General features: G+C 49.8%; 1 protein-coding gene across 1 annotated transcript; it reads left to right on the top strand.

The window, feature by feature from the left end:
• The first annotated feature begins 12,874 nt into the window (after positions 1–12,874).
• Positions 12,875–16,227, top strand: LOC138105508 (lymphocyte antigen 6E-like). The gene is made up of 3 exons (XM_069005585.1): positions 12,875–12,926; positions 15,029–15,148; positions 16,070–16,227. The coding sequence occupies exons 1-3, from the start codon at positions 12,875–12,877 to the stop codon at positions 16,225–16,227; spliced, it is 330 nt and encodes a 109-aa protein (XP_068861686.1).
• Positions 16,228–26,512: the final 10,285 nt, after the last annotated feature.

Genomic DNA, 26,512 nt, shown 5'->3' with positions numbered 1-26,512 from the left:
CAGGGATATTAAATGGAAAAAACACAGGACGGAATTTGTGTCATGGCAGGAGAAGGTGGGAAGGGAAGATGTTGGATTTAAAAGCAGTTTCACGTTGCAGGGGGTTAAAATTCACCTTGGCCATGAACAAAGTGTATTTTAAGCATCCCCATGTGGTTCAGTTTTTGTCTGGGAGAGGACATCTCACTTGAGGCCATGTTTATTCCCTTATTTTCTTCACTTGGCCCTGGCTCAGCTCCTGTATCCAGAGCAGAAACTGAACTGTCCAGACAGAGGTTTAGGACATAGGAAATTTCCTAGGAAATAGGAAAATGCTGGGCCAGGCTCTGTGGGATGTGTGGTGGGGAGTGGGGCTAATATTCCTGGAGCTGCTCCTGTGTTGGGATGACACCTTTGGCATCATCCTTCCCACTCCAGCTGCGAATGGAGCAGGCAGGGATCAACAGCATAAACTGGTCGTGTTTGCTGCTTAACTGCCTGCTTTCCACATCCCCAAAAAGGTCCTATCAGCCCGTTCCTGGCAGAATTCCCACATCCCAGTGGATACCAGGTGTGAGCAAACTGTTGCATTGGCAGCAAAACCTTCTGGTACATCCGGGCTGATGTCCAGGGCTCTGTATTCCAAAGCATCCCATGTGTTTATTTCCACTCATTCTAGTGTTGAAATTGTTGCTGTTTTGGTTGGAAATGGAGGGCTTGGAATGCATTTCATTAAAACTGGGAGTGGCTTTTTTTTTACTGACTATCCATGACTGGAGGCTTTTTGCAAACTCATTCCAGGTGTGGTTCTGGATGTTCCATCCCTGCTCCAAAGCCAGGTTGGATGAGGCTTGGAGCAACCTGGGATAGTGGAAGGTGTCCTTGCCCATGAATGAGCTTTAAGGTTCCTTTCAATCCAAGCCATTCTGGGATTCTATAAAATAAAGGAGTAATTCCAGAAAGGCTGGGTTTTTTGCTGTCCCAAATGGTCCTGTCCATCCTCATCCTGTTTTTCCTGGAGTCCTCTGAGTGTTTCTGGCAATATTCCATAGACCTTTCCTATTTCCTAATGCCCAGGAGCTTTTCCTACTGCTCAGGATCATGTTCTTATCCCAGAGAAGAGGATCCCTCTCCCATCCCAATCATTTGGGGTTATTTAGTGGCTCCAAGCAATACTGGTGTGCTAGGATGAACCTCCTCACTTTGGCCCTTCCAGGCATGGTTTCAACTCTCTTTTTCCAGTGTTTTTCTGAAGTCTCCATCCCTGGCAGTGCTCAGACAACCTCTGGAAATGGCACTTGAGGACATGGTTTAGTGGTGATCGTGGTGGTTGGACTTGATGGTCCTAAAGGTCCTTTCCAACTTTCTGTGATGATGTAGGCAGAGGAAAACCTGTGTTTGAGGCTTTGGGTAACCCAAAATCAAGATAATGACAACAAAAGTCAAAAGGGCAAAAGTTTAGCATTTTTTCCTTTGTGATGACTTCCTCTTTTTCTTTAAAAAAGGGAAGTTGTGGATTGTGACAAAATCAGGAGTGACACCTTCCCCTGTGACTTCTTGGTTGCCTAATTTGCTTTTCATAAAAGCTTTTTGTTCAATGTGGGTGGGAGGAGACCTCACCAAAAATCTACCAGGGACAAAGTTGACTGCTCAGGCTGGTGCTGGACGAGCTTAGGGTTGTTCTAGATACATAATGGAGCTTTAAAGAACAAATTTTTAAAAAATCCAAACAAACAAACAAAAAAATCCCGAAAAACCATCTGGGGGTTGGGAAGTTTGTCCCCTTCCTGCAGCCTGGGGATGTCCTGCATTGATGCCCCTGGGCAGTGGTGATAGAGGGGCTGTTGGAGAAGATAAATTTAGGAGGTGGTGAGAAGTTCCTCTTGTCTTGCTTTGGTATCTGCTGCCCCTGCCCAGATTCCTCCCAGAAATCCAGGGTTGGGATGGCCTCTGGAGGGCTCGAGTCAACCTTCTCCTCAAAGGAGGGTCAACTTTGGCTGGGTTGTTCAGGGTTTTCTCAAACTTAATTTCAGTGTTTCCACAGAGGGAGATTCCTCCACCATCTCTCAGGGTCACTGTTTTGGAAATGAATCACTGCCCTGGTGTAGGAACCCAGAGTGCTGAGAAGATTTCTCTGCCTGCTTTTAAGGGTTCTTAGCCCCCTGAACAGCACTGTTTTAACCTCCAACCTTGGAAAAAATTACTAACGGTCAGACAAGAACTAGAAAATACAGTGGTGTGAATTAAGTGATAGACTGCTGTGTAAGATTGTCACAGGGTGAAAAATTTAGAGGTTTTGGGCTTCTCTTTATAGTACATAGATAAGAGTAAAAAATATCAAAATGGAGGATTGTTGTTGTTCTCTAAACCTTCTTCTCCTTCTTCTACTACTCCATGTTCTGCAGTAAAAGTAGTTTGGGATGATTGGATAGAGAATTCCGCAGTTCCTGCCCATGTTACTGAATAATTGGTAGGAAAGTGAAAATGATATACATTTTTAGTAACTATTGGTTAAATTATCTTTAAAAGGCTGTGTAAATCTTGATAATTAGAGACTTCTCTCCTGCTTTCTGTGCTCTGTGCTGTACCTGGGTCATGCTGGTGGCTCTGTTCCTCTGATAAGCCTTAATAAACAACTATCCAGCAGCATTGAAACTCCAGGAAAAATCTCAGTTTATCTTTGACACTCCTTGCAAGGACTTTTAGAAAATTCTCTCCCATCAGGAGGGATTTGATTTATGGCACGGTTCAGTGTCCCCCTGGCAAAGCTTTTCCTTCCTTAGATCTGGTTGGAGTTTCCCTTGATGCATCTGGAAGCAGCTGCTTGTCCTTTGTGCAGAGCCAGAGCCAGATTATCCCTGGACATCAGCTCCATGATTGTCTGTTAAAGGCAGCAACTCCATTCCCCCTCAGCCTGTCCTGTTCCATGGGGTCATTTAGCCCCAAATCTGGGATTTTGAACTTAAAGAATCATGGAAGGGTTTGGGTTGGAAGAGACCTTAAAGATCATGGAATTCCAACCCTCTGCCATGGGCAGGGACACCTTCCACTATCCCAGCTTGCTCCAAGCCCTGTCCAACCTGGACTTGGACACTGCCAGGGATGGGGCAGCCACAGCTTCTCTGGGAATTCCATTCCAGGGCCTCACAACCCTTACAGGTTCCCAGTATCCCATCTATCCCCGCCCTCTGGCACTGGGAAGCCATTCCCCCTTGTCCTGCCCCTCCATGCCTTGTCCCAAGTCCCTCTCCAGCTCTCCTGGAGCCCCTTTAGGCACTGGAAGATGCTCTAGAAGCTCTCCCTGGAGCCTTCTCTTCTCCAGGCTGGACATTCCCAGCTCTCCCAGCCTGGCTCCAGAGCAGAGGGGCTCCAGCCCTTGGAGCATCTCTGGATCTTGGAGATCCTCTGGATCTGCTCCAGCAGCTCCATATCCTTGTGCTGATGATCCCAGCATTGGATTCAGCTCTCCAGCTCTGGTGACTCCAACCCAAGGATGGCTGGGGACTCTACAAACAATTCCCCTTCCTGCAGAAGTTGTTTGAGCAGCTGGAAGCTCCTATGGGATCCATCCCTGCTCGTTGCTTCTGCCATCAGCATCTTGGAGACTTGGGAATATAAATCCATTAGCCAGAGCTGCGCTCATCACATCACGAACCTTCCCACGTTGTGCTCGCTCCTTGGGATGAGTCAGAATCTTGCTCCGTGTCCAACAGATTATTGGTCCTCGTGGATGAACAAACCTCATCAGCCTCCTGTTTTCCAGAGCCACATTCCATATTTTCTCATTGGCAGGGCTCCTCCCCTCCCCTGGCCCATCACATGATCTAAATCATGGAATCCTTTAGGTTGGAAAAGCCTTTAAGTTCATCAAGTGCAGCTGTTAATTGCTCTGTTCACCACAAGACAACGTCCCCCCCACATTTCCATGTCTTTTAAATCCCTCCAGGAATGGTGACTCAGCCACTTTGGGAAAGGGAGCTCATCAGCTGTGCTTGGCTGCTCTCATCTGCTTAATGATGGGGCCTTCAAACGTATGGGACATGGAATTTTGGCTGATTTATCTTAATTGGTGTGGAGAGGGAAGGGGAGGTGATGGGGCATTTGCTGCTCCACTGCTGCTTCTCCCTTGCATCCAATCCCTGGAGCGATGGGATGAAGGGAAAACCACCCAGCTGCAGCCTGGCAGACTCGTGAAAGGTGGGAAACCCCTGTGGGGATTTGAGGAAGGAAAAGGTGAAGGATTTCCAGAGGGTTTTTCCTCCCTGCCCCTTCTCCCTGTGAGGTCTGATGTTGCAAAAATGAGGAAAAGAAAAGGGAAATAGAGAGCAGAAACTTTCAAGGGAATGTTTTGTCGGCTTGAGAGGAAAGGGGAAGAACATTTGAGGCTGCGGCTGCTGTGATTCAGACGCTGTCTCTGAACTCCGTGAGTGGAGACATTTCCTTTTCTAACCTTTTTTAGTGGGAGATAAGAGTGTGGCTGTGGTTTGGCATAAATAAAACATGTGCTGAAAGAGCTCCCTGGATTTCTGTCCCTTCACACTCAGCCAGCCTCAGACGGATGGAAAATCAGCCCAAATTGCAGAGCCATTATCCCAGGCCACGTGTTTGGAAGTGCTGATGCCAAGGAAAGTGGCTGCAGGGAAAGCAGCCTGGGAGAAATCAGATCCCTGGGATCAGGTGAAGGACTGGCTAATGAGGAGCAGAGGAAAGGCTTCCAAGGAAGGATGAAATTCCAGGATTTCAGGTTTGTTCCCTGTGAAGGAGAGCTGACACTGGCTCTGGGGTGAGGATGGCTGCACATCCTGGGTCTCCCCCTAGGAATGAGTGGATAACATCCAGCCTGGCTCTTCCCATCCCTATTTTTGGCCAGTGGACACCTCTGTTACTCAAAACAAAATAAAGAATCAGGAAAAGCTCAGCTGAGTTGTCCCAAGCTCTGAGATTGGCTTCTCCAGCCCTTAATCCTGAGCCACTGCAAGCTGGGGCAGGAGAAATCCCAATAAATTACTTCGTTAGTATTCTTAATCCAAGTCAGGATTAAACTGCAATTATGATTTCATTGGCTTGGCTCAGGAATAAGCCTTGGGATAAAGGCTCTCCCATCTGCATCAAGGCTTTTAAGTTCCTTCAGCTGCTGAGAGCCTGGAAGGAAGAGGGATCATGGAATCATGGAATGGTTTGTGTTGGAAAAGATCTTTAAAGATCACAGAATTCCATCCCTCTGCCATGGAGTGGCTTGCTCCAAGCCCTGTCCAAGCTGGCCTTGGAGTACCTCCAGGGATGGGGCAGCCACAGCTTCTCTGGGAATTCCCTTCCAGGGCCTCACCACCTTCACAGGGGACAATTCCTTCCCAGTATCCCATCTAACCCTGCCCTGTGGCAGCAGGAAGCCAGTCCCCCCGTCTTAGTGTAAAAAGTTCCTCTTCCAAGTGATGTGAGGTCTCTCCAGACCCTCGGAGCTCCCAGAAGTTCCCTGGGATTGCCCTGTGTTGCAGTAGGCAGACAGCTGATTGCTTCCCAAAAAATGCCATGTTTCCAGGTGTGTGGGTGGAACTCAGGCTGCCCTTCCTCTTGGAAACAGGGCAGACGATTTCCCTGACAGGATGGGATAACAAGGAAGTCTCCAATCCTTTCCCAGGGTCACTTTGAGTTGAATGAGCTCATTCCATGGAATCTCTTCCATCTGTTTCTCAAGCTTTTGTTGGGATCTTCTACTCCTGAAGGCTGGATTTGCCAAAGTGGAGGAGAATGGGGTGGCAATTAACTCAACCAGCTTTAATTAGGGCTCCTGCTTCATTCCTGGTTGTCCCCCAAGCAGAAGCAGATCCTGATTTCCCACAGTCCATTCCTGGAGCAGGAAGCAGCACTTCAGTTGGAAGGGAACACCTGGAGGGGTTAAGTCTCCACCTCCACCCCTCTCCTGTGCATCCTTGGATCCAAGACAGGATTTCTGACAAAAACAGGCAATGAACTCAAATGTCCTCAAACCCAAATCCTGCTGCTGCTGGGGCTGGAAGTTGAAGGTGGTGAGGGGAGATAAACTGGCCCTAGAAGGTCTGGCTGCTCTTCCAAGCCCAGGAACTTGGCACAATCCCATTTTTTTTTATTTGGCTTCTCTTCCTTTGCCCGTGGGACCCTCTATTGGAAGCCTACAGCCATAATTTCATTGCATTTTTCCTCTAGCCACTTGAGCAGCCTTTGGAGTGTGGTCCTTTAAGCAAAAACCTGGCTGAACTGAGGCTGTGTAACCCCTGACTCCCTTTTGTGATTAAAAAAAGGTTATCTTTATTTTTTTATTTATTGTTTGATTTTCCTCTCTGTTCTCACATTTGACAGAGCTCCTCCAAGGGGCTGGGCTGGGTTGTCCTCACAGGGCCTTCCTGTGTGCTGGGAAACATAAAATAACACCACAAAAATTACAAAAGCGGGAGATAAAATTCCAGAAATAGAACAGAGAATTGCTCAGTCCAGGTCTTCCTCTTTGAGTCTGAGACAAGGCTGTTTGTTTTCCCTTTAATTTGGTATTTTCTGTGGATACTCCTCTGCCCTGCTCAGGTGAGACCCACCTGGAGCACGGTGTCCAGATCTGGGATCAGAAGGATGTGGAGCTGCTGGAGCGAGTCCAGAGGAGGCCACAGGGATGCTCCAAGGGCTGGAGCCCCTCTGCTCTGGAGCCAGGCTGGGAGAGCTGGGAATGTCCAGCCTGGAGAAGGGAAGGATCCAGGGAGACCTCAGAGCCCCTTGCAGGGCCCAAAGGGGGCTCCAGGAGAGCTGGAGAGCGGCTTTAGATAAGGGATGGAGGGACAGGACACAGGGAAGGGCTTTAAACTGGAATATGGTATGGTTAAATGGGATATTGGGAAGGAATTCTTCCCTGGAAGGGTGGGGAGGCCCTGGAATGGAGTTCCCAGAGAAGCTGTGGCTGCCCCATCCCTGGAGTGACCAAGTCCAGGTTGGACAGGGCTTGGAGCAAGCTGGGATAGTGGAAGGTGTCCCTGCCCATGGCAGGGGTGAAACTGGATGATCTTCAAAGCCCCTTCCAACCCAAGCTGTTCCATGATTTTACTACTGGCCATGAGCTTTGAGTTTGTAAAACCTCTGGATTGAGGCTTCTTAGATTTGCTTGGACTGAGTTTGTCTTGACCTGCCTGGGGCTTTTCTTCTTTTTTTGTTTTAATCTTGGCTGAGTGGCAAGAGCAATTTTCCTAATTGACCAAGTGGTTCTGGCTAATTAGCTCTGCTTTTGTTTAGCTTTGTATGGAGCAGCTGTAGATTTGTATAAATAGCAGTGCCAAGGCATAATTCAGTGCAGGATGAAGGATTTGTTACTCTGATCTAAGGACACAGAATAGGGAAATTCCAGCTTGGAGGTCTTGAGGAGGGGAAATGCGGGATGTGAGAGAAGGGCAGGTGTGGGATGATTGGATGAGGTAAGGCACAGGTTGCCCAGAGAAGTCATGGAAGTGCCCAAGGCCAGGCTGGAAGAGGATCTGAGTAACCTGGGATAGTGGAAGGTGTCCTTGTCCATGGCAGGGGGTTGGTTCGAGATGATCTTCAAAGTCCCTTCCAACCCAAACCATTCCATGATTCATCTTCGAAACAGGAATTAACACGCATGGAAAAGCCTCCATCCAGCTTTTCCCCAGGTGTTCTGCATAGGATTAGTCTGTCTTTCCCTGCAGTAGGCAGGACTTTGGATGATCCTTAAGCAGCATTTACACCTCAGGATATTCTATGGAGTCACAGGAGAGAAATCCACATGCCCATAGCAGGATCAAGCCCTTCCCAAGGCTCCAAGGTTGACCCCAACTGGGCAATCAAAAGTGGGGTCCTGGTTCTCCCAGAGTGGTTTCTCCTGGCTGGACCCAGCACATCCCCTTTTCTCTAGAACCATGGAAATCCAGGAATCCCCATCCTGGGGTATTTAGGAAGTCAATAGACATGGATGTATTAAGGGCTGGCCTGGGGATTGGTTTTCCTTCTCCTTCTTGCTGTCACAGCTCCCAAAAATCTTGAGCTGCAGCCTTGAAGTGCACTTGGAAGCTTCTTCTGCCATCCTGATTCCCCAGAATCATGGAATGGTTTGGGTTGGAAAGGACATTAAAGCTTATCTTGTTCCATCCTCTGTGGGTGGAGACACCTTCCACTATCCCAGGTTGCTCCAAGCCCCATCCAACCTGGCCTTGGACACTTCCAGGGATTCCAGCTTATGTGGGCAACCTGTGACAGGGCCTTAACACCCTCACAGGGAAGAATTTTTTCCCAGTATCCCATCTAAATATTCCCTCTACATCCAGCATTAAAAAAACCCCCAAACAATTCCAAGATGTTTATTATTTATTCTCTTTTTATGGAGAGCTGACTCATAGCAGGGCTGCTGGTTGGGAACAGGCTGTTCATGGAATTACACAGGGAATAAAACAAATGGAAGTGAGTAGGAGGAAGATCCAATCCAGATCAGCACAGCCCCAGCTCTCGGTATGTCCCAGCCAGATGGAAATTCCAGGAGGTTTATGGGAAAAAAAAAAAGTCTTGAAAAATAATGGATTTACAGCTCCAGTGGCATGGTTCCAGTGTCCTCTCTGGAGAGGATCTGAGATTTTGGATATGAGATTGTCAGGGATGGTCCTACCTGGTCAGGTCAAAGCCACACTGAGGAACGCATTAACAATTAAAAAGTGTGGCCAGCTGTGGGATAGCCCTTGGAATTGTGCATGGGTTTTCAATGTATTATTGGTATAGATTCCATGACAGCTCTTCTGCAGTGATTCCAGCCCCAGGGAAGCTTGAAGGGCTCCTTTGGAGCTGGACATCTCTGTTGGATCCCCCATTAATGTCCCCAATTACAAGTGTAATCCTTTATGTGACTTAATCCAGATCCATCTGGGATTTGGGCAATACAGGAGTCCCAGAGACACCATAAAACCAGGTCACATCCATAACCAAGGATTTGGGATGGTCCTGGGGCACCATTTCCCTGTCCTGCTTGGAAGAGAGGAAGCCAAAGGGCAAATACTCGGGATTTCAACACCTTGGTGTATCCCAGCCCCAGGCTGCCCACACTTGGGTCCTGATCCTGAGTGTATCTTCCCCATGGGAATAGACATGGGGAAGCACCTGGACACATCCAGAGCACCCAGGAATGGGGAAAGTGTGGGAGATTGGCAGGAGCAGCCACAGAGACCGAGTCCTTCAGTGTTCGGCACGCAAAGGGTTTAAACCAGTGTGGATCCAAGATCTTCTTGGTTTCCCTGGAATCTGAGCAGCTGTGAAGGTCTGATATGAGGATAAATCTGTGTCAGAGGGATGGTGATGATAGCTCACCTTGGTGTCCTGATTCTGAGGAGGTCACAACCAGGAAGGATGCAAAGAATGAGCCTTGCAGGATCGGCACAGGGAAATCCCTGTGGAGAAGGACAAAGATGGAAAAAAGAGGGAAGGAAAAATCACTGTTCGGTGTCATTGGGGTGAGGAAGGGAGGAGCTGGAGCTCCCACTCATCCAGGAGGTGCTCAACACACAAAGTTCCTCTTCTCCCAGGGCCATGGAAGTGTTGTCATTCCTGCCAAAAAGTGATGCCATATCTGGCCTCTTCTTCCCTCAAAACTCCACAAAAAATGAAGGATGGGGAACAAGATTCTGCAATTGCTTCACCAGCTTTTATTTAGGACTGGAATATCCCCAGTGCTGAGAACCAATTCCATCCTGCAACCTCTGGTGCGCTAGAATGGGGTGGGGGAATGGCACAACAGAGATTGGGATAGATGGAATTATCTGGGAATCATCTGAGATGCCACCTGAGAAGGGATGAGGCAGGTGTGTCACCCTCTGACCACAGGGAAGCTGAGTGGGTGAAAACTTCAGGACAAATAACAGGAAAAGGTCCCATGAGGCCAATCCATGATTTTTCTGTCCTTCCTCATCACCACGTTTCCTATGTGGATACTTTTCTCAAGGCCATTTTTGAGAAGAATCCAGTATAAGGCTCCCAAAAAATGAGCAGATCCCTATTCCTTGACTTCCAGTCTCTGTTCTACATCCAGGAAGACTCAACAGAATATTCCAGAGGTCAGGCAAACAAAGCCACGTTTCCATGGCTCCAACACAGGCATGCAGTGCAGTGTTCCAGAGCCAAGAATAAATCCAGGATCAAGTCCTCATCCTGAAGGATGTGATTCACACACCTGCAAGGGCCTGATCTCTGAGGATAAGCCTGAGCTAGGGAAATAAACAGTTGCTAGGAACATCCCTGGTCTGGAACATCATCCACAGCATTTAATTGATCATTTTAATTGTTGGCACGTTCCCTGGCAAGATTCTAGGATGGATCAACCACCATTACTCCACAGAATATCTGGAATAAAACAAAGGAGGTGGCACAAAGGAAGGATTATTCCCAAGAGACTGATATCCGCCTCTTGGCCTCTGTGCTGGAGATGGTCCTGGAAAAGTTGAATTTACTGCCCCAGCTGTAGCCTGTGGATACTGGGACATCTTTTTTCCAGATGTTTGCCCTGACCCAGCCAAACCTCCCATGCTCCAGTCATGCTGCTGCCATGTGTTGGCCATCCAGGGTGACACCACCATCCCGAGGCTCCTGAGGAAATGCCAGCCATGGCAGTGCCACACCTCACATGTGCATCACACATCCCCAAGGCCAGGATGGTAACTTCCCAAAAATCTGGCTCAGTGGGCCACTGGCAGCCCCCAGAATGGGAATTGACCCATTGTGCACCTTTGTCCATCATCCTTGTTGTCCATCAATCCACTCCTCCCATTGGAGCTGTGGTGGACCACTTCCCATGGCCTTGGAGATCCTCTTCCGGCTGTCAGTGAGGAGCAGATTTGAATCCCTGGTCAGGCAGGAGATATTTGTGTCATCAGTCCTTGGAACTGAGGGAATAAACCCTGTTAATCATGGAATGGTTTGGGTTAAAAGGGACCTTAAAGATCCTCTTGTTCCAACCCCCTGCCATGGGCAGGGACACCTTCCACTAGACCAGGTTGCTTCAAGCCCCATCCAACCTGGCTTTGAACACTTCCAGGGGTGGGGACTCCACAATCCCAATCATACTGAAGAATAACACAATTATTTTTCCATTTTTTTCCACAAAAAACCAGTCAAAACTGGTGAAAACATGAGGACTGAGCTTTTCCAGGGTTCTCCCACTGCTGCAGGACACTGAGCCTTGGCTTCCCAGGCTGATTTCCAGACTCCCCCAAAGAGTCACCCCTGATGCCACGATGAATCACGCTGGCCAATCCTTATTCCCTGGAACAGGTCCTGCTCTTTGGTCACTGCCTTGTGACACCTGGCAGCACTGACACACCTCCTCCGGCATTCCCGGGGCACGCAGTCCCCAAGCCTGGCACGGTTTCATCTCTTGGGCAAGAGGTGTGGTTTATCCTCTCCACACCCAGGTGTAGATCCATGGGAGAGGAATGGCTGGAGCTTCTGGGGTTATCAGGGCTGACTTCCCCATCCTGTTGATCCAGTTTTACGTCAGCAGAGCCGGTGGTGTCAGAAACCTCCAAAATATCTGACAATCGACCAAAAAAAGCTCTCCGCAAGAATCCCCCCACCTTTTGTTTCCTTGCAAAGGAAGATGTGGTGGGTTTTGGTGTCTCTTTGAACTTCCTCTGGCCGTGCCTTCAGTGTGATCAGTGATTGATCCCACTGGATGCTCTGAATGTCTTGGATGAGCATCTCCTCTGCTTCAGGGAATTTTGTTCACCTCCCTTGGCTCCTGCCAAGAAAATCATGTTGACCCCCAATCATTTTAACCCTCACCTCACCCAATCTTTCTTCCACATGTTTTTGGAGCCTCTTCCTCTTCTGCTTCTCCATCTCCTAAAGCCCAGGCTGTGTGGATCTCTGCTCTCTTTTCCTGCAGGATGGAGAAGGATGTGATAAGCAGACACCTGATTGCCCAAGCGGCTTCACTCCCAGGGGCTCCTCCTGCTTCACCCTCTTTTGCCCTTGGTGGCTTGGTGATTCATGGAGATGTCTGCTGATATCCAGCACTAAATATCCTGATAACTCTTTCCTTGGAAGCACAAGTGGGACAGGCAGTCAGCTGGAAGCCCCAGAATGAATGAAGTTGTCAGCTCCAGCCCCACCCCTTTCACGAAGAGAAGTCCTAAAGGCTGAGGACATTTTTGTCTGACTGATATTGAGCAGGACTTTGAATTGAATTGGATGCTCCATGGAAAAGGGGGACAAAGGTATTTTTAACCCTTGCTGGAAGTGTTCAAAGCCAGGTTGGATGGGGCTTGGAGGCACCTGGAAGATGTCTCTGTCCATGGCAGGGGGTTGGAATGAGATGGTCTTTAAGGTCCCTTCCAACCCGAACCATTTGATGATTTTATGATTTAAGACTTTGTAGGTAACCAAGTTATGCATTTCCTGTCCCTGTGAATATCCAGCTTGGTTTACCTTGACTGTAGATGTTGGTAGTTCTCCAGTCCTAACCCTGGAAATGCGCTTGGCACAATCCACCCAAACAATTCCATTAATTTATGCTACTTGTTCCCATTTTCCTTTGAGAAAAGGAAACTCTTCAGCCACAGATGCACTGATCAGAACAAAACCCCCACCCAGACATCAGCAGCACTGCTGGCCCGACCAGAGATGAATTAAAGGATTAATCCCAATGAATGGTGTGAATTCCCAGAGTGCTTTCACTGCTCCCTGGAATCACCAGCCCAGCCTGAAGGCAATGCCGAGGTGAGAAAACAACCCACGTGCATTCCTGGCCTCTCATCTAATCCATGATCCCTGCCCACTCTTTCCAAATCGTTGGCTTCCTCATCACTCCATCCAAAGGCAGGGAAGATTTATATCCTGTCCCCAGGTGAGGGTGTTTTTCCTGGGCTGCGGAGACAACCGGGAGAAGATGAAGTTCTCCCTCCTTGCGGTGCTGGCTTTGGTCCTATTTGCAGCTCAAGGTGAGATTTGCTCCTAGATAATGTATAGCTGAGTGTTTTAAAGGTAGGAATGCCTCATATCCAGGGAAAGAAATCGTGGAAGGGAGCTCCTCAGCTCTTGCAATGGTGCAGGTGAAGGACTGCTCGTTTTGGAAGTTTTTATCTGGAAACTCAGTCTGGGTGTGCAAAAAGTTTATTTTCCAACAGGAAATTTCCCTGTCCAACTGGATTTTTATGGAAACAAGACAGAAAATAGGAGGCAGTTCTCACTGCTCTGCCTTTGAGAGACTTCCCATGGAGTTGGGATGGTGCAAGGCTGCGGTTATTCCTAAATTTTGATGAAGACAGCACAATGCTCTGTGTTCCTGGTCCACGAGAACAGGGCCACACCTCCAACATCTGCCCTTGTGCAGCTGTTTCTACCCATCTCAGAGACCCCACAGCTTGCTGACTTCAGAGATTTTGGGACAAAATCAGGGAATTAAGGAGAAGTTGGGATGTGGTCGGAATGGGTTAATGGTGGTGGGTATTTGCATAGTAATTTGTTTTAGATGGTGCATTTTATTTCTTGGAGAGATGGTAAATTAAATCAGAGCCTTTTAAAGGAATATGATCCTATATCCTCTATAGACCAGAGAGAATAAACCTTATCCTCATTTTGGAGAGCGGGACAGGCTTTGCCAGCGCTTGGAATTGTGCCACACGTACAGTGCAAAAAAAAAAAAATTCCTTGGAATAGTTATTTCTGGCCCATTGTGACCTAAGAATACCTTTCTGCTATTTAGCTTTGTTCGCTCACCAGAACAATGATCCTGACAGATTTCCAAGTGTTAACAAGGCCTGGGAGACAGGGAGGTTGTCCTCAGTGCCAAAATGAAGCCTGGCCTAATCCGTGTTGGATTATCCAGGCAGTAAAAATTAAGCATTCACTGCACGTGTCTTAGGGCTGAATACTCACAGCAAAGAGTAAAAATTCCTTCTCCTCATCTTCTTTTTCCTTTAAACCAGGTTCTGGATTTATTTTTTGAGGGCACTGATATCCCACCCAAACACAAAGGCGTGGGAGCCTGACTTTAGGCTGTGGAGGTCCCAATTAATCCTCTTCATCTGCCAATGCTTTCTGCCTAATTAGGCTGCAGTTTAATAGTCCCCAGCAAGTGGAAAAGGTGGCCCCAGGCCTTGGGACATCCTTGGAAACTCCTCCACGAGTCCCTGCCCTTCCCTGCTCCAAGCATTACATCAAGCCCAGCACCCTGGGCCTATCAAATTGAAGAAGGGGAGATTTAGGTTGGATATATGGAAAAAAGTCTTCCCTGTGAGGGTGGTGAGGCCCTGGCACAGAGTGTCCAGAGAAGCTGTGGCTGCCCCATCCCCAGAAGTGTCCAAGGCCAGGCTGGATGTGGCACTGGAAGAGTGGATTGGGTCTTTCAGCTCCATGGCTTTTATCAGACCTGCACCTCATGTATCTGAGACTCCATGAAAAGTAGGGGATAATTTTTGCTGCTGGAATTTCACAGAATCCCAGAATCATTTAGGTTGGAAAAGACCTCCAAGATCCTTGACTCCAACCTTTGGTTGATCACCACCAGAGCTCTGAGTGCCACGTCCAGGCATTCCTTGGACACCTCCAGGGATGGGGACTCCACCAACCCCCTGAACAGCCCCTTCCAGTGCCTGACCACCCTTTCCATGAAGAAATTCTTCCTGATGTCCAACCTGAACCTCCCCTGGTGTAGTTTGAGGCCTTCTCCTCTTGTCCTGTCCCTTGTTCCTGGGAGCAGAGCCTGACCCCTACCTGGCTGCCCCCTCCTGTCAGGGAGTTGTGGAGAGTGAGAAGGTCCCTCCTGAGCCTCCTTTTCTCCTGGCTGAGCCCCTTTCCCAGCTCCCTCAGCAGCTCCTGGTGCTCCAGACCCTTCCCCAGCTCTGCTTCCTTCCCTGGACACACTCCAGCCCCTCAATGTCTGTCTTGTCATGAGGGGACAAAACTGGACACAGGATTTGAGGTGTGGCCTCACCAGCGCCCAGCACAGAGGGACAATCCCTGTCCTGGTCCTCCTGGTCACACTATGGCTGGCACAAACCAGGATGATTCCATCTCCCATGTTTTGTGTCTCTTCCTGCAGCAAATGCCCTGTACTGCTACACCTGCAACTGGGAACAAAGCAACTGGAGCTGCCTGAAGGCTGAGAAGTGCTCGGACAAGGACGAGTACTGTGTCACCAATGTGGCCTCCGTAGGAATCGGTAGGTGCTGGCTCTGGATCCCCTCGTGGGGACTCAGGAACAGGACGTGAGGTTTGGGCTGGATTTGTTATGGGCTGAGGAGCTGTTGGGAAGCACCTGTGGGAGGTGGAGTCCTTCCTAACCCAGCCTGGCAGTGCTGGAGGTTTGAAATCCTCCTCCCCATCACACGTTGAGATTGTTTTCTTCAGCTGTTGTTTTATTCCTGCATGGAAAATCAAGGGACATTGAGAGAAGAGGAAGGATCCTTCAGAGGAAGGATAAATAAATTTGAACCTTGATTCCTTGTTCCCTGGGAACAGAGCCTAACCCACCCCTGGCTGTACCCTCATGGAGTTATAGAGAGCCAGAAGGTCCCTCCTGAGCCTCCTTTTCTCCAGGCTGAGCCCCTCCAGCTCTCTCAGCCTCTCCTGGTGCTCCAGACCCTTCCCCAGCTCCATTCTCTTCCCTGGACACGCTCCATCTCCTCATTGTCTTTGTTGCAGTGAGGGCCCAAAAAGTGATCCCAAGATTTGAGGTGTGGCCTCACTGGTGACAAGAAAGGGGAAAAATCACTTCCCTGGTCTTGCTGGTCACACTATTTCTGATCCAAGCCAGGTATAGAGTGGAACAGAATTATTTCCCTCAAGCAGAGAAGCCTGGAAATGTGATTTAAATCCAGGAAGGAATGTTGTCATTGCACACCTAAAAATGTCTTGATATGTGGATCCATGCTGGGAAGTGCTGGATGCCTAGCATGGATATGGAATTCCTTGCATAGGAGGTCACCAGCAATTCCTAGGCTGTGGTGGGGCCAGGATGGCTCTCATGCTGATCTCTGGGGCTGCAGGGGGGACAATGGGACTCATCAACCCAAATCCATCTGCACAAGGATCACTCAACAAATCCCACTGCTAATCCTGCTCTCTCCCTTCTCCGGGCCAGGCTTTTTGTCCTTTTGGAAGAGGATCACCAAGAAGTGCTCCGACACCTGCCCACACCACAACTTCAAACTGGGCCTGGCCACCTACACCTCCTACTGCTGCCAAAGCTTCCTGTGCAACCTGAGTGCGTGCCCGGGGCCCCGGCTGGCTCGGCCATGAGGTGCCAGGGAGTCCCATTCCATGTCCTTCTTCACCTGCTCAGTGGTGCTGGGAGAAAATGGATCCTGAAGGACTGAAGAGCCTGGCCAGATTCCCCCAGGAAGGTGTGGACATCAAACATGAGGAACGGATAAAGTGTTGTGGTCATCATCTTGCCCTGTGGTGTCTCCTAACCTTCTTCTCATTTTCTTCTCAACCTTCAGCTCTGTGGCTCCAGTATCCCCACCAGAGTTCTGAGTGCCACGTCCAGGCATTCCTTGGACACCTCCAGGGATGGGGACTCCACCAACTCCCTGAGCAGCCCCTTCCAATGCCTGACCACCCTTTCCATGAAGAAATTCTTCCTGATGTCCAACCTGAACATCCCCTGGTGCAACTTGAGGCCATTTCCTCTTGTCCTGTCCTTTTTTCTCTGGGAGCAGAGCCTGACCCCTACCTGGCTGCCCTCTCTCCTGTCAGAGAGTTTTGCAGAGCCAGAAATTTCCCCCTGAGCCTCCTTTTCTCCAGGCTGAGCCCCTTTCCCAGCTCCCTCAGCTGCTCTTGGTACTCCAGCCCCTTCCCCACCTCCGTTCCCTTCTCTGGACACGCTCCAGCCCCTCAATGTCTTTGTCCTGCACCTTTGGGAGGGAGATGCTCCTTCTGCACTTCCTGCATCTCCAGAGGGGTTTCTTCTGGAATTTTATCCTATTTTGGGTGCAGTCAGAGCCACAGAGTGGCAGGTGCTGGGAAAAAATAACAACCCCTCTTATCTGCACATCTGTCCCCACCTCCACTTCCAGCATCCTTGGGAATCCCTTCCTTCACGTTCTTTGCTGTTTTCGGGAGGCCAGCAGCTCCCTGGATTCATAATTCCTACCACTTGGAATTGTCTTCCAACAATCCATTCATTTGGCTTTCCCTCCGCCATCTCCCGAAGCACCAGCAGGGGAATCATGGAATCATGGAATATCCTGAGTTGGAAGGGACCCACAAGGATCATCAAAGTCCAACTCCTGGCCCTGCACAATCCCACCCTGTGCCTGAAAGCTTTTTCCAAGCACTTCTGGAACTCTGTCAGGCTTGGTGCTGTGACCACTTCCCTGGGGAGTTCCAGTGCCCAAAGACCCTGTGGATGAAGAACCTTTTCCTAAAATCCAGCCTAACCTTCCCTGACACAGGGACCTGAGTTTTTCCCTCAGGTCCTGGGCACCAGAGAGAAGAAATCGGTGCCTCCTCCTTTGCTTCCCTTTGCAGCATTTGGGTCGAGCTGCTGAGGAAACTTGGAGAGGTTTATAAGGAGAATAGAGATTCCAGAGAGGCCAGATATTTCATGGAGATTTTTCCAGAGGCTGCAGAGAAACGAGGGTGAAAAGGAGCTGGAAAAATAAACAACGACAAGACAACAGAGGTTTTTCATTTCCAGATGTGTTCTGAGTGCCTCTCTCCTAAACAACACCTTTTGGAGGAATTTTGCTCTAGAAAAATCATGGGAATGCTTTAACTCGAGTCAAAGCTCCCAAATCTGCAAAACATTCCTCAGCCAAGGGATGACGCTCTGTGTTGTGCTTCCAACCCAAGCCTGGTAAACAACGGGGACAAAAGGGGCTTTGAGCTGTGCTGAGCGGAGCTGCCTCAGGCTGGAGCCCGGGGCTTCTCAGGATAAAGGGTTTCTTCCCAAGTTCTGCAGAACAGGGAACTTGCATGGATGTGTCTCTCTTCCATTAATCAACTTCTTTTCTCCACCCCCTCTTACCATGTGAAGGAACCTTTTCCTCTTATTTACACCACGATCTCTTCCCAGCCCTCTTCAGGAATTTTTATTTCCCACCCTGAAGCAATCCCAGCCCCCTCCCTTCCCTCAACCCAAAACTCTTAATTTACTCATCACAAAATATTTCCTCATAAAAAACAACAAAAAACAACAACAACAAAAAAGGGATTTGTGTGCTTTTTCTCCTGCGTGCCAGAATTTTTCTGCTCTCTGAAAGTACTGAGGAATCCCAGTCAGACAGGCTCTAATAATTAATATTTCATTGGGTTGGATTTATTCTTCCTGCAGTCGTGGAGACAGAGGCTCCCCCAGCCTGCAGGAAAACACGGTTGGGAATTTCTTTTTGCTGCTTTAAAGCAAAACTGGCTAGGTTTTTTTTGCTTGATTTGCTGTGCCTTTGCTGCAGAAAAACTTCCTTGTATCCATGGGATAATAGAAAGGGAATAGAAATCATCCTGGGCTTGGTTGAAGAGCAAAGGGTTATTTTTCTACATCATAAAAAAATAAAGTAAAAGAGGAAAGGGTTAGATGGGATATTGGGAAGAAAATCTTTATTGGGAAGGGGATGAGGCCCTGGAATGGATTTCCCAGGGAAGCTGTGGCTGCCCCATCCCTGGAAATGTTCAAGGCCAGGTTGGATGGGGCTGGAAGCAACCTGGGATAGCAGAAGGTGTTCCCATGGCAGGGGGTTGGAACTGGATGATCCTGAAGTTCCCTTCCAACCCAAACCATTCCATGATCCTGTAATTCCCACTGCAGCTCAAGGATATGGAAAGCTCTCCTCCCATAATGCCAATCAACCCTGGTGGCAATTACTCCTCTCCAAGACATCTGAGATGTGCAGGAAGGAGAGGAGGGTGTGATTCCCAACCACTAATTTTGACCAGGAATGAGGGCCAATCGGGACCACAGAAAGATGGGAGTCATTAACACACGGATGAGGCTGCCCGGAAAATGACCCTGAGCTGTGTCCTGCAAGGCAACATCCACCCCTTGGATTGAGAAGGTGGATCCTAAACAAAAAGGGGTTGGCAAAATCTTTTTCTCCTCACTCCAGACCACTCTGAGCTTCTCTGACCCCATCCAGAGGCTTGGACAGAGGTGAAGATGCTCCAGAGGCTCATCCTGGCGTTATTGCAGGAATTTGGGGAGGGAACACCCAACCTGATGAACATGGGGACAGAGGGGAGAGGGAGATACTGTCCTCTAAGGCATGGAAAAAGCTCCTTGGAGGCAGAATTCCCTGAGCATGGCACTGGAAGAGGCAGCACAAAGCAAACACAGAGTCCTTTCAGCGGCTGGAGCCGGCAGGATCACGTGGAATTGGCATGGAGCAACAATTCCACATGGAATAATAAATGCCTGGCCATGGATAATAACCAGTTTCAATACCTCAGGGACGTGTTGGATGGAGTCGTGACGTGGTTCCTTCAGGTCCTGAAGGAACCTTTGCTATCAGAGCCACCAACAGCCAAATCCCGTGGAGAAATTTATCCCTTTGCCAATCCATGTGTGTGGGCAAGGCTGAGGGAGTGCTGGGAGGGGGGGAGGAATGGGATAGAGACATCAAACCTTGAAGAAGAGGGAGAAGAATTCCCAAGGCAGGGATCCATGGAAGAAGGGACATCAGATGGTGACATGTGACCAGTGGCCACCTCATTGTCCCCCCTGCCACCCCCAACGTGAGATGAGTGTTGGGCCAGGCAGGAAAACCCCAAACCTCCTCTCTGAGGCACAGCAACCCCAGAGGTGTTTCCTAATTCTTTGTAGGGTTCAGGGAACGAGGTGAGGTCCTTGTTGGGTTTGGGGGTAACCAAGAGCACTGGGATTCCGGAGTGACCGGCTGGGGCATGGAAACCAGGGAAGATGGAGAGGGGAGAAGTGACCTGGCTGTTCCCAGCAGGTACCAGGGATGCACGAACACATCTCTGAGCTCGTGACAGTTTCCTGCTGGGAGTTTGGGTGGAAAAGCTGCAGGGAATGCAGCTTTGGGGGAAATTCCAGCTTTTGGGGGAAACCAGGAGTGTTCCAAACCAAGAGCTGGAAGCTGAAATCACTGGAGCTGCTTGGGGGGTCAAGATGGAATGAAACAAAAAATCAAAAATGTGCTTTTAAAAATTTTAATTCTCCTTTTTTTTTAACTTTTGGCTTCATGAAACACGTTGGATTTCCAGCATTCCAAGCTGAAATAACTTTTGGGGATTCGTGTCCTGGCCTTATCTAAATGCTGGATGCCTCAGTCTGTATCTTCTCCCCAAATTGCAGATATTGGGGCGACCCCCCCTGCCAGGACAGCACCTGAGTGGCTCCATGGAGACCCCCAAATCTTTCCAGAGGCCCTGGACGAGTGAATCCAAAGGATCGACCCTTTCCATGCCTAAATGAGTTGTTTTGAATCCCAGACTGAGTGAGGAAAATAAAACCAACTTAAAAAAAAGGTGACAAAACTATAAAAAAACCACCCACCTACGAGGTGGAATTTGATAGAAGTTGGCACTTTTCCATAAAATTTCCATGTCTGGGGCACTAATGAATATTCTGAACTGAGGGACAGGGAGACACAACAACAAAACCCCCACTTTCCTGGGAAATTCTGGCTGGTTTCCAGCACGAAGAGCCAGAAAACCCCACGAGAGGGAGCTGCTGCCTCTGTCCCAGGCCACGGAATTGTGCCAGCCCATGGAAAGCCGCTGATCCTGGAGCAATTTCCAGGGGAAAAAAGCGAGCAGCCGTGTGAGGGATGAGCCGGCTGGGCTGGAAGCAGCCCAGCGAAGGATCCATGCAGGCTGTGGGTCCATCCTGCTGATTCCAGGTCCTGGCTGTTCTCCAGTGTCTGCTCGCTCCCGCGCCGTCGGCAATCTGGGATGTGCCTTGCTTTGGACTCTGGGATAATTCTGGAGCATCCAATACCCTGTGTTAGAACGGGGCATTTCCATCCAAATCCCGAAGCCCTGCAAGGTTTTAATTCAGAGCTTGTAACCATGGGCAGCTTGGAAGGAGATGTGGCCCTCTGTCCCACTCTTGGGAATCCCCAAAATTGTTGGGATGGGCCTGGCAGCATGAAGGGAACTTTATTTTCTTGGCACCCATGGAATTTTGGGGAGTAAAGAGGGGATCAGATCGGATGGGGCTGTGCCTTTTTGCCCCATTCTGGGTGCCTTTTCCTGATTTTCCTACACATTCCCTCTTTGCAGCGACTCCTTGAGCATCTTCCTGCCCCTGACTCCCTCCAGGAATGGCCACAGCCAAAACACAGGGCCAGCACTTGGCCTAATAATGGAAATTCTGCTTTTTTCCTCCTCTTCTCTGAGCTTTCACCCTGTCTTCGATGTGATTCCTTCAGCAATTCCAGGGAAGTGGAGCAGGGAAGAAGTTCTCCGAGTTTATGGGAGAGGGTGTTCAGGTGAGACTTCAAGCTTTTCCACCACTTCCCTGTGTCTGACCTCGGGAGAGTCACTCAGTGTCTGATTCATGTGATAAAAATGGAGATAACAACTCCAGGTGACCTGGAGGGCTCTTTGGATCTCCATCCCCTGGGAATGTTTCATCCAGCTGGCCCAGGGATGACCTTGGAGCAGGATTAGGAGGGTCAGGTGCCCACCCACAGTATCTGTGCCTCTCCCAGGTCCCTGCAGCTCCGTGCTGCTCCAACTCCTCCTTCCCAGAAACTGTCGAGGCAACGCCGGGGCTGCTCCCACGTCGCTCCCTCCTCCGGAAATGCTGTTCCTTGACTCACTGGAAAGCTTTTGTTGGGAGTTCTCTTTGAAACCGGGTCTGCAAACGCTGCAGAAAGACACTCCTGCCCTCCTCCCTGTCACAAAGGAGCTCGATGTGGACACAGAGGAGCAGATGAGGGTGTGGCCATTGCTCAGGGCCTCGGTCACTTGGCCGCTGGCTGATTTGGTGTCACCAGGGTGACAACACAAAGGGTTGAGGCTGCCTAGCAGGTCTGGTGGGATCCAGGACCCCTTGTTCAACTTGGAGGGTCTTGATGGTGTAAACAGAGGAGGTCTGAGACCAGGATTTGGTCCCTGGAATGAGGTGGGTTCCAGGATGGGATGCAGAGCCCTGTGTCCTCAGAAAACCTTGGAAAGCTCCACTGACCTGCCTCCCCCTCCAGCTGCCCCCTCCCCACCACTATCACAGCTCTGCCACAGCACCCAGGAGAACAAAGAGGATCTCAGGGATGAGCTCCACCCTGGAAAAGTGGGAAACCGGTTTGTCTGCTCATCAGCCAGCTCCCAGCTGGATGTCAGCAGGGAGTGAGGGAGGTGGTGCTTTACCCCCGCCCCACAGCAGAAAAACCCCAAAGAATCCTGGAATAGTTTGGATTGGAAAGGACCTTAAAGCTCATCCCATTCCACCCCCTAACCTTTCACCAGACCAGGCTGCTCCAAGCCCCATCCAACCTGGCCTTGGGCACTTCCAGGGATGGGGCAGCCACAGCTTCTTTGGAAAACCTGTGCCAGGGCCTCCCCACCCTCACAGGGAGGGATTCCTTCCCAACATCTGATCCGAATCTCCCCTCTTTCCGTTTAAAAATGTTTCTCTTTTCCCTATGCTTAGAATTCAAAGCTTTCCCTGGACACGTGGCCCTTGCTGCAGGGTTGGATTATTTGCAGACAGATGCTCTTCCCAAGGTTTGCTGCCTGCTTCTGGGGCTGATGGGTTCTGGCGAAGCAGAGCCTGGTGGTTTTCTACATTTAACCACATTGCATTTGCTAAACTACCCCCGGTCCCCAAGGTTTGGTAGCAGAAACACGGAGCTTCCCCTGGATGCTGTCCTGCTTCCAAGGAAACCGGCAGGAGTGGTGTTCAGGCGTTCCTGAAATGGTCTTTCCTCTTCTCTGCAGCAAGAGGGAGCTGGGTTGGAGGCTGTCCCATCAGTGTCCCCACAGATCGTGTCACCTCCCACCCCAAATCCTCCACCCTAAAGTCGGCGCCGCAGGAACAGGAAGAAGCAAACACGTGAAAGATCCCGAGGTTAAATCCTACGGGGAGAGGCTCCATGCAGGCAGATAAACAGCACAGGGCAGGGGATGTCCCCCAGCCGTGAGGACACGTGGCACGGCGTGCTTCTGGCACCCTTTCCATCCCCAAAACACATCCCAGTCCATCTCCTGGGCATGGACTGGGTGGAGTTTCTTGGCATGGGAGTGTTGATAGTGGGAAAATGCTGAGTTTTTGAATGATTTACTGGTGTAGAAGTTTATTCACAGCTCTTCCTCATTATCAGAGCACTTTGTGAACGTGCCCAGGACCGCCAGCTGGCTGAGAAACTCAAAGGAAGCAATTCCTGAGGATTCCTGAGGATTGCCTGGATGGCGTGGTGCATCCTCCTCTCTTCTGGCCACCCTTCCCCAGGGGAATGAGATGGATCAGAGGGGGTGGGCAGGACCCATCCCACCACCAGGACCAGGTGGCAGTGAGGACAGAGGGGATGTCATGGCTGGATTTAGGCTCTGGAAGTGCCACCAGAGGCTCCACTTGGGGCTGTGGAGGAGAGGAGATTCCCAGGATGTCTCTGTGAAAGCCATGCCCAGGGAACAAAGGCAGAACTTTTGGTCTCCAGGTGCTCAGCCGATCCCAAATTTGGTTCTGTTGGCACTTCCTTCATCCCATTTCCCTTTCAGCTGGAAGGAAAGTGGATTTTCTTCCACGTGGGGAGGCAGGGAGCAAAACTGGGGCCTGATGCCAAGAAATGGCCTTCCAGAGTGTTGTTCTAGAAATGGAAAGATAAGTTCCTGGGAATTTTCATGGACCTCTTTTTCCATTGGAGATCCTCCTTCCTTCCTCCTCCCCTGCTCCTTGAGAGGAGGGAGACTAAGGAGCCAAATCTCTCCCATGCCTGTGACTTTGAGAATGCCTCTCCCTGTTCAGACTCGATTTCAAGGCCCTGGAATTCTTTGCTGAAACATTTTTAAAATCCCCTCAAGACCTGGTTGTCCTTTTCCTGACAGTTTTAATAATTTGGGAATGAGTCAAAGCCTGGAACACGATGTGCACAATCAACATGGGGCAAGTTGTTCCCACCGTGCCCTTTCCTTGGCAAGCAGGTGGTGCCTTCAAAGCCAGGGTGGATTTTCAACCCTTCTGTTGCTCCCTGGATCGTGTGGGTGGATTTTGATTCCCATGCCACTCCCAGGTTGCCATCCATGAGGTTTCCAAGCTGGGCTTGGAGGGGATGCTCTGCCAGTGGATGGGTTTGATTTTGGCACTTGAGCTGCTCTCACCAAACCCCAGGGGTGGTGGGAAGAAGCCAAACGCAGCTGAAATGTGCAGGGATGCACCTGAGCTGGACTAATAACTTTCCCTCCTTCTGTCCCACCCTGACAAAACCATTCCCCACCTTCCCAAAATAATAATGATAATTAAAAAAAACCCAAACAACAACACAGCTTTGAATTTTTGGCCAGCCCTCCTGGGAAAGTGCCCATCAGCTCTTCCAGTGAAGGACACGATGGAGTTCTCAGATAGGACTGTTTGTTTCTGTGCCCTGGTGGCCACACCCATGGGGCTGGGATGGTTTCAGCCAGGATTTTTCCTGGCTCTGGAGCTCCTCTGCAAGCGTGGGCTCTCCCTGGGGACAGCCTTGCTGTCCCTGGCCGTGGCTGGGGAGGTTTCAGCAGGGTCATTACACGAGGTGTGACAAGTTTCTGGACGTAAGGAGGACCAGCCCAACCGGGCTTTTGATGCTGTGCCTGGCTGTGGTGGTGGGAGCGAGGCAGGAGAGAAACCGGAGCATCCGGATCTTCCCACACATGGGCTGAGTTTTTTCCATTCTCATTGGGTTTTTCTGGTCTCACTTGGGATCTTCTTGAGAAAAAACCCGACCCAGAGAAGTTAAAAGAAACGAAGAGTAGCAATAGGGTGAGGGGGAGTGGATTAAAACTGGAAAAGGGTGGATTTAGATGGGATATTAGGAAGGAATTCCTCCCTGGGAGGGTGGTGAGGCCCTTGCACAGGCTGCCCAGAGAAGCTGTGGCTGCTCCATCCCTGGAAGTGTTCCAGGACAGGTTGGACGGGGCTTGGAGCAACATGGGATAGTGGGAGGTGTCCCTGCCCATGGCAGGGAGCTGGAATTCAATGATCTTTAAGTTCCCTTCCAATCCGAACAATTCTGTGATTCCTTGAAGAGCAGACAGATTTTCTGTGGAGCTCATCCTGCATTTTCCACGGATAAAAAAAACTTATTTATCTCTTTTGATTCCCAGCTTTCACCCAACCTTGGAAATTCCAGCTCTTGGCTCCAGTGCAGAGGATCACTTCCATGCCTGGAACACCCATCGTGGAAGAGATGAGTAAAAAACCCAAAGCACATTGAAATGAGTAGATATGGAAAATGTTGGTTCTTATGGAAGATGACTGCAGATGACTGAATGCAGATGACTGAAGCTGTCTTGGAGGCCCTGCAGACACCCGGGGATGTCCTCAAAATGCCACCAAAGCTGTGTCACACCAGCCTGGCAGGTTCTGGTGACAGCTCCCTACACCATCCTGGATCTTGGAGTTTAATTTAAAAACACCCACAAAATAAACACAGAACCCCCACAGTGCTCACAGAGATGTTATGAAGACAAACACAGCAGCTGTCACCTACTTGTCTTCTTCAAACCCCAGCCAAAACATTCCATGGCAAAGATTTTGGTCGTCTTTCTGTAGTTATTTGTCCTGGCATGGTTGAGATTCCTATCACAGGCCAAGATTTCCAAAGAGGGATCAGATCTTGTCAGGGCCTGTGGGATCATGTGGTGCAGGGGATGATCCATTTTAGCTCCTGCATGTTGACTCCTCGTGTTATGAAACAGGATCAGGAGGGTTGGATTGGACAAGAGGAAATTTCCACTTTCGGTGAAAAAACAATGGCAGATGTGGGATTTGTCAGGGAGAGGGGTTATTTCTTCCCAAATATGGTTGCAGCCAGTGGTGCCCTCCTTGAGGGGGACTGGAATGAATTCTTTTTGGGAAATTCCAAGAGGATACTGGATTTTTCTCCTCTCTTTTCTTCTTTTCTTCCTATTCCCAACCACCCTTTTCACTGCCCTTTCCGCCTGAGCCCGCAGGTCTCCAACTTTCCCATTCCTGGCTGTGGAGATGCCACTACCGAATAACAAACCTTGGCCCTGGCTCCAAGGAGGGTGATTCACGTCCATAACTCCCTTTCCTCCACAAACAGGGTGGTTACATCCAAGTGGCTTCCAAGGAGCAGCCCCATGCCAGGGCACCGTGCAGGCTGGGGTGTGCCCAAGCCATGTTGGTGGCCCAACGCCTTGGACGGCGTTGGTGCCCTGTTTGATGACAGAGTCAGGATCTGGCCTTTCCATCTGGATTTTGGTGGGGGTGTGAATCATGGAGGTTGACTCTGGGCATGATGGTGCTGTTTGATGTCGCTCCAAGCTGATGGGGCTGAAGTATCCCTTAGGATCTTGGAGGCTGAGGGAATGTGATGAAATGGCTTCGGTTCCCTGTTGGCTGCAGCCCCAAAGGACTCAAGTTCCTCAGCTCTTGAGATCAACAGGAAGGCTCTGGTGACCG

Source organism: Aphelocoma coerulescens, chromosome 2, assembly GCF_041296385.1.
Source record: "Aphelocoma coerulescens isolate FSJ_1873_10779 chromosome 2, UR_Acoe_1.0, whole genome shotgun sequence".
Lineage (NCBI taxonomy): Eukaryota > Metazoa > Chordata > Aves > Passeriformes > Corvidae > Aphelocoma > Aphelocoma coerulescens.
This window is presented reverse-complemented; position numbering and strand designations above follow the sequence as displayed.

Excerpts from the sequence above, each read along its gene's own strand:
- LOC138105508 (XM_069005585.1), top strand. The coding sequence starts at position 12,875 with ATGAAGTTCTCCCTCCTTGCGGTGCTGGCTTTGGTCCTATTTGCAGCT. Across the intron at positions 12,927-15,028 it reads GGTCCTATTTGCAGCTCAAG|CAAATGCCCTGTACTGCTAC; the intron begins GTGAGATTTGCT and ends CTCTTCCTGCAG. Across the intron at positions 15,149-16,069 it reads TGTGGCCTCCGTAGGAATCG|GCTTTTTGTCCTTTTGGAAG; the intron begins GTAGGTGCTGGC and ends TCTCCGGGCCAG.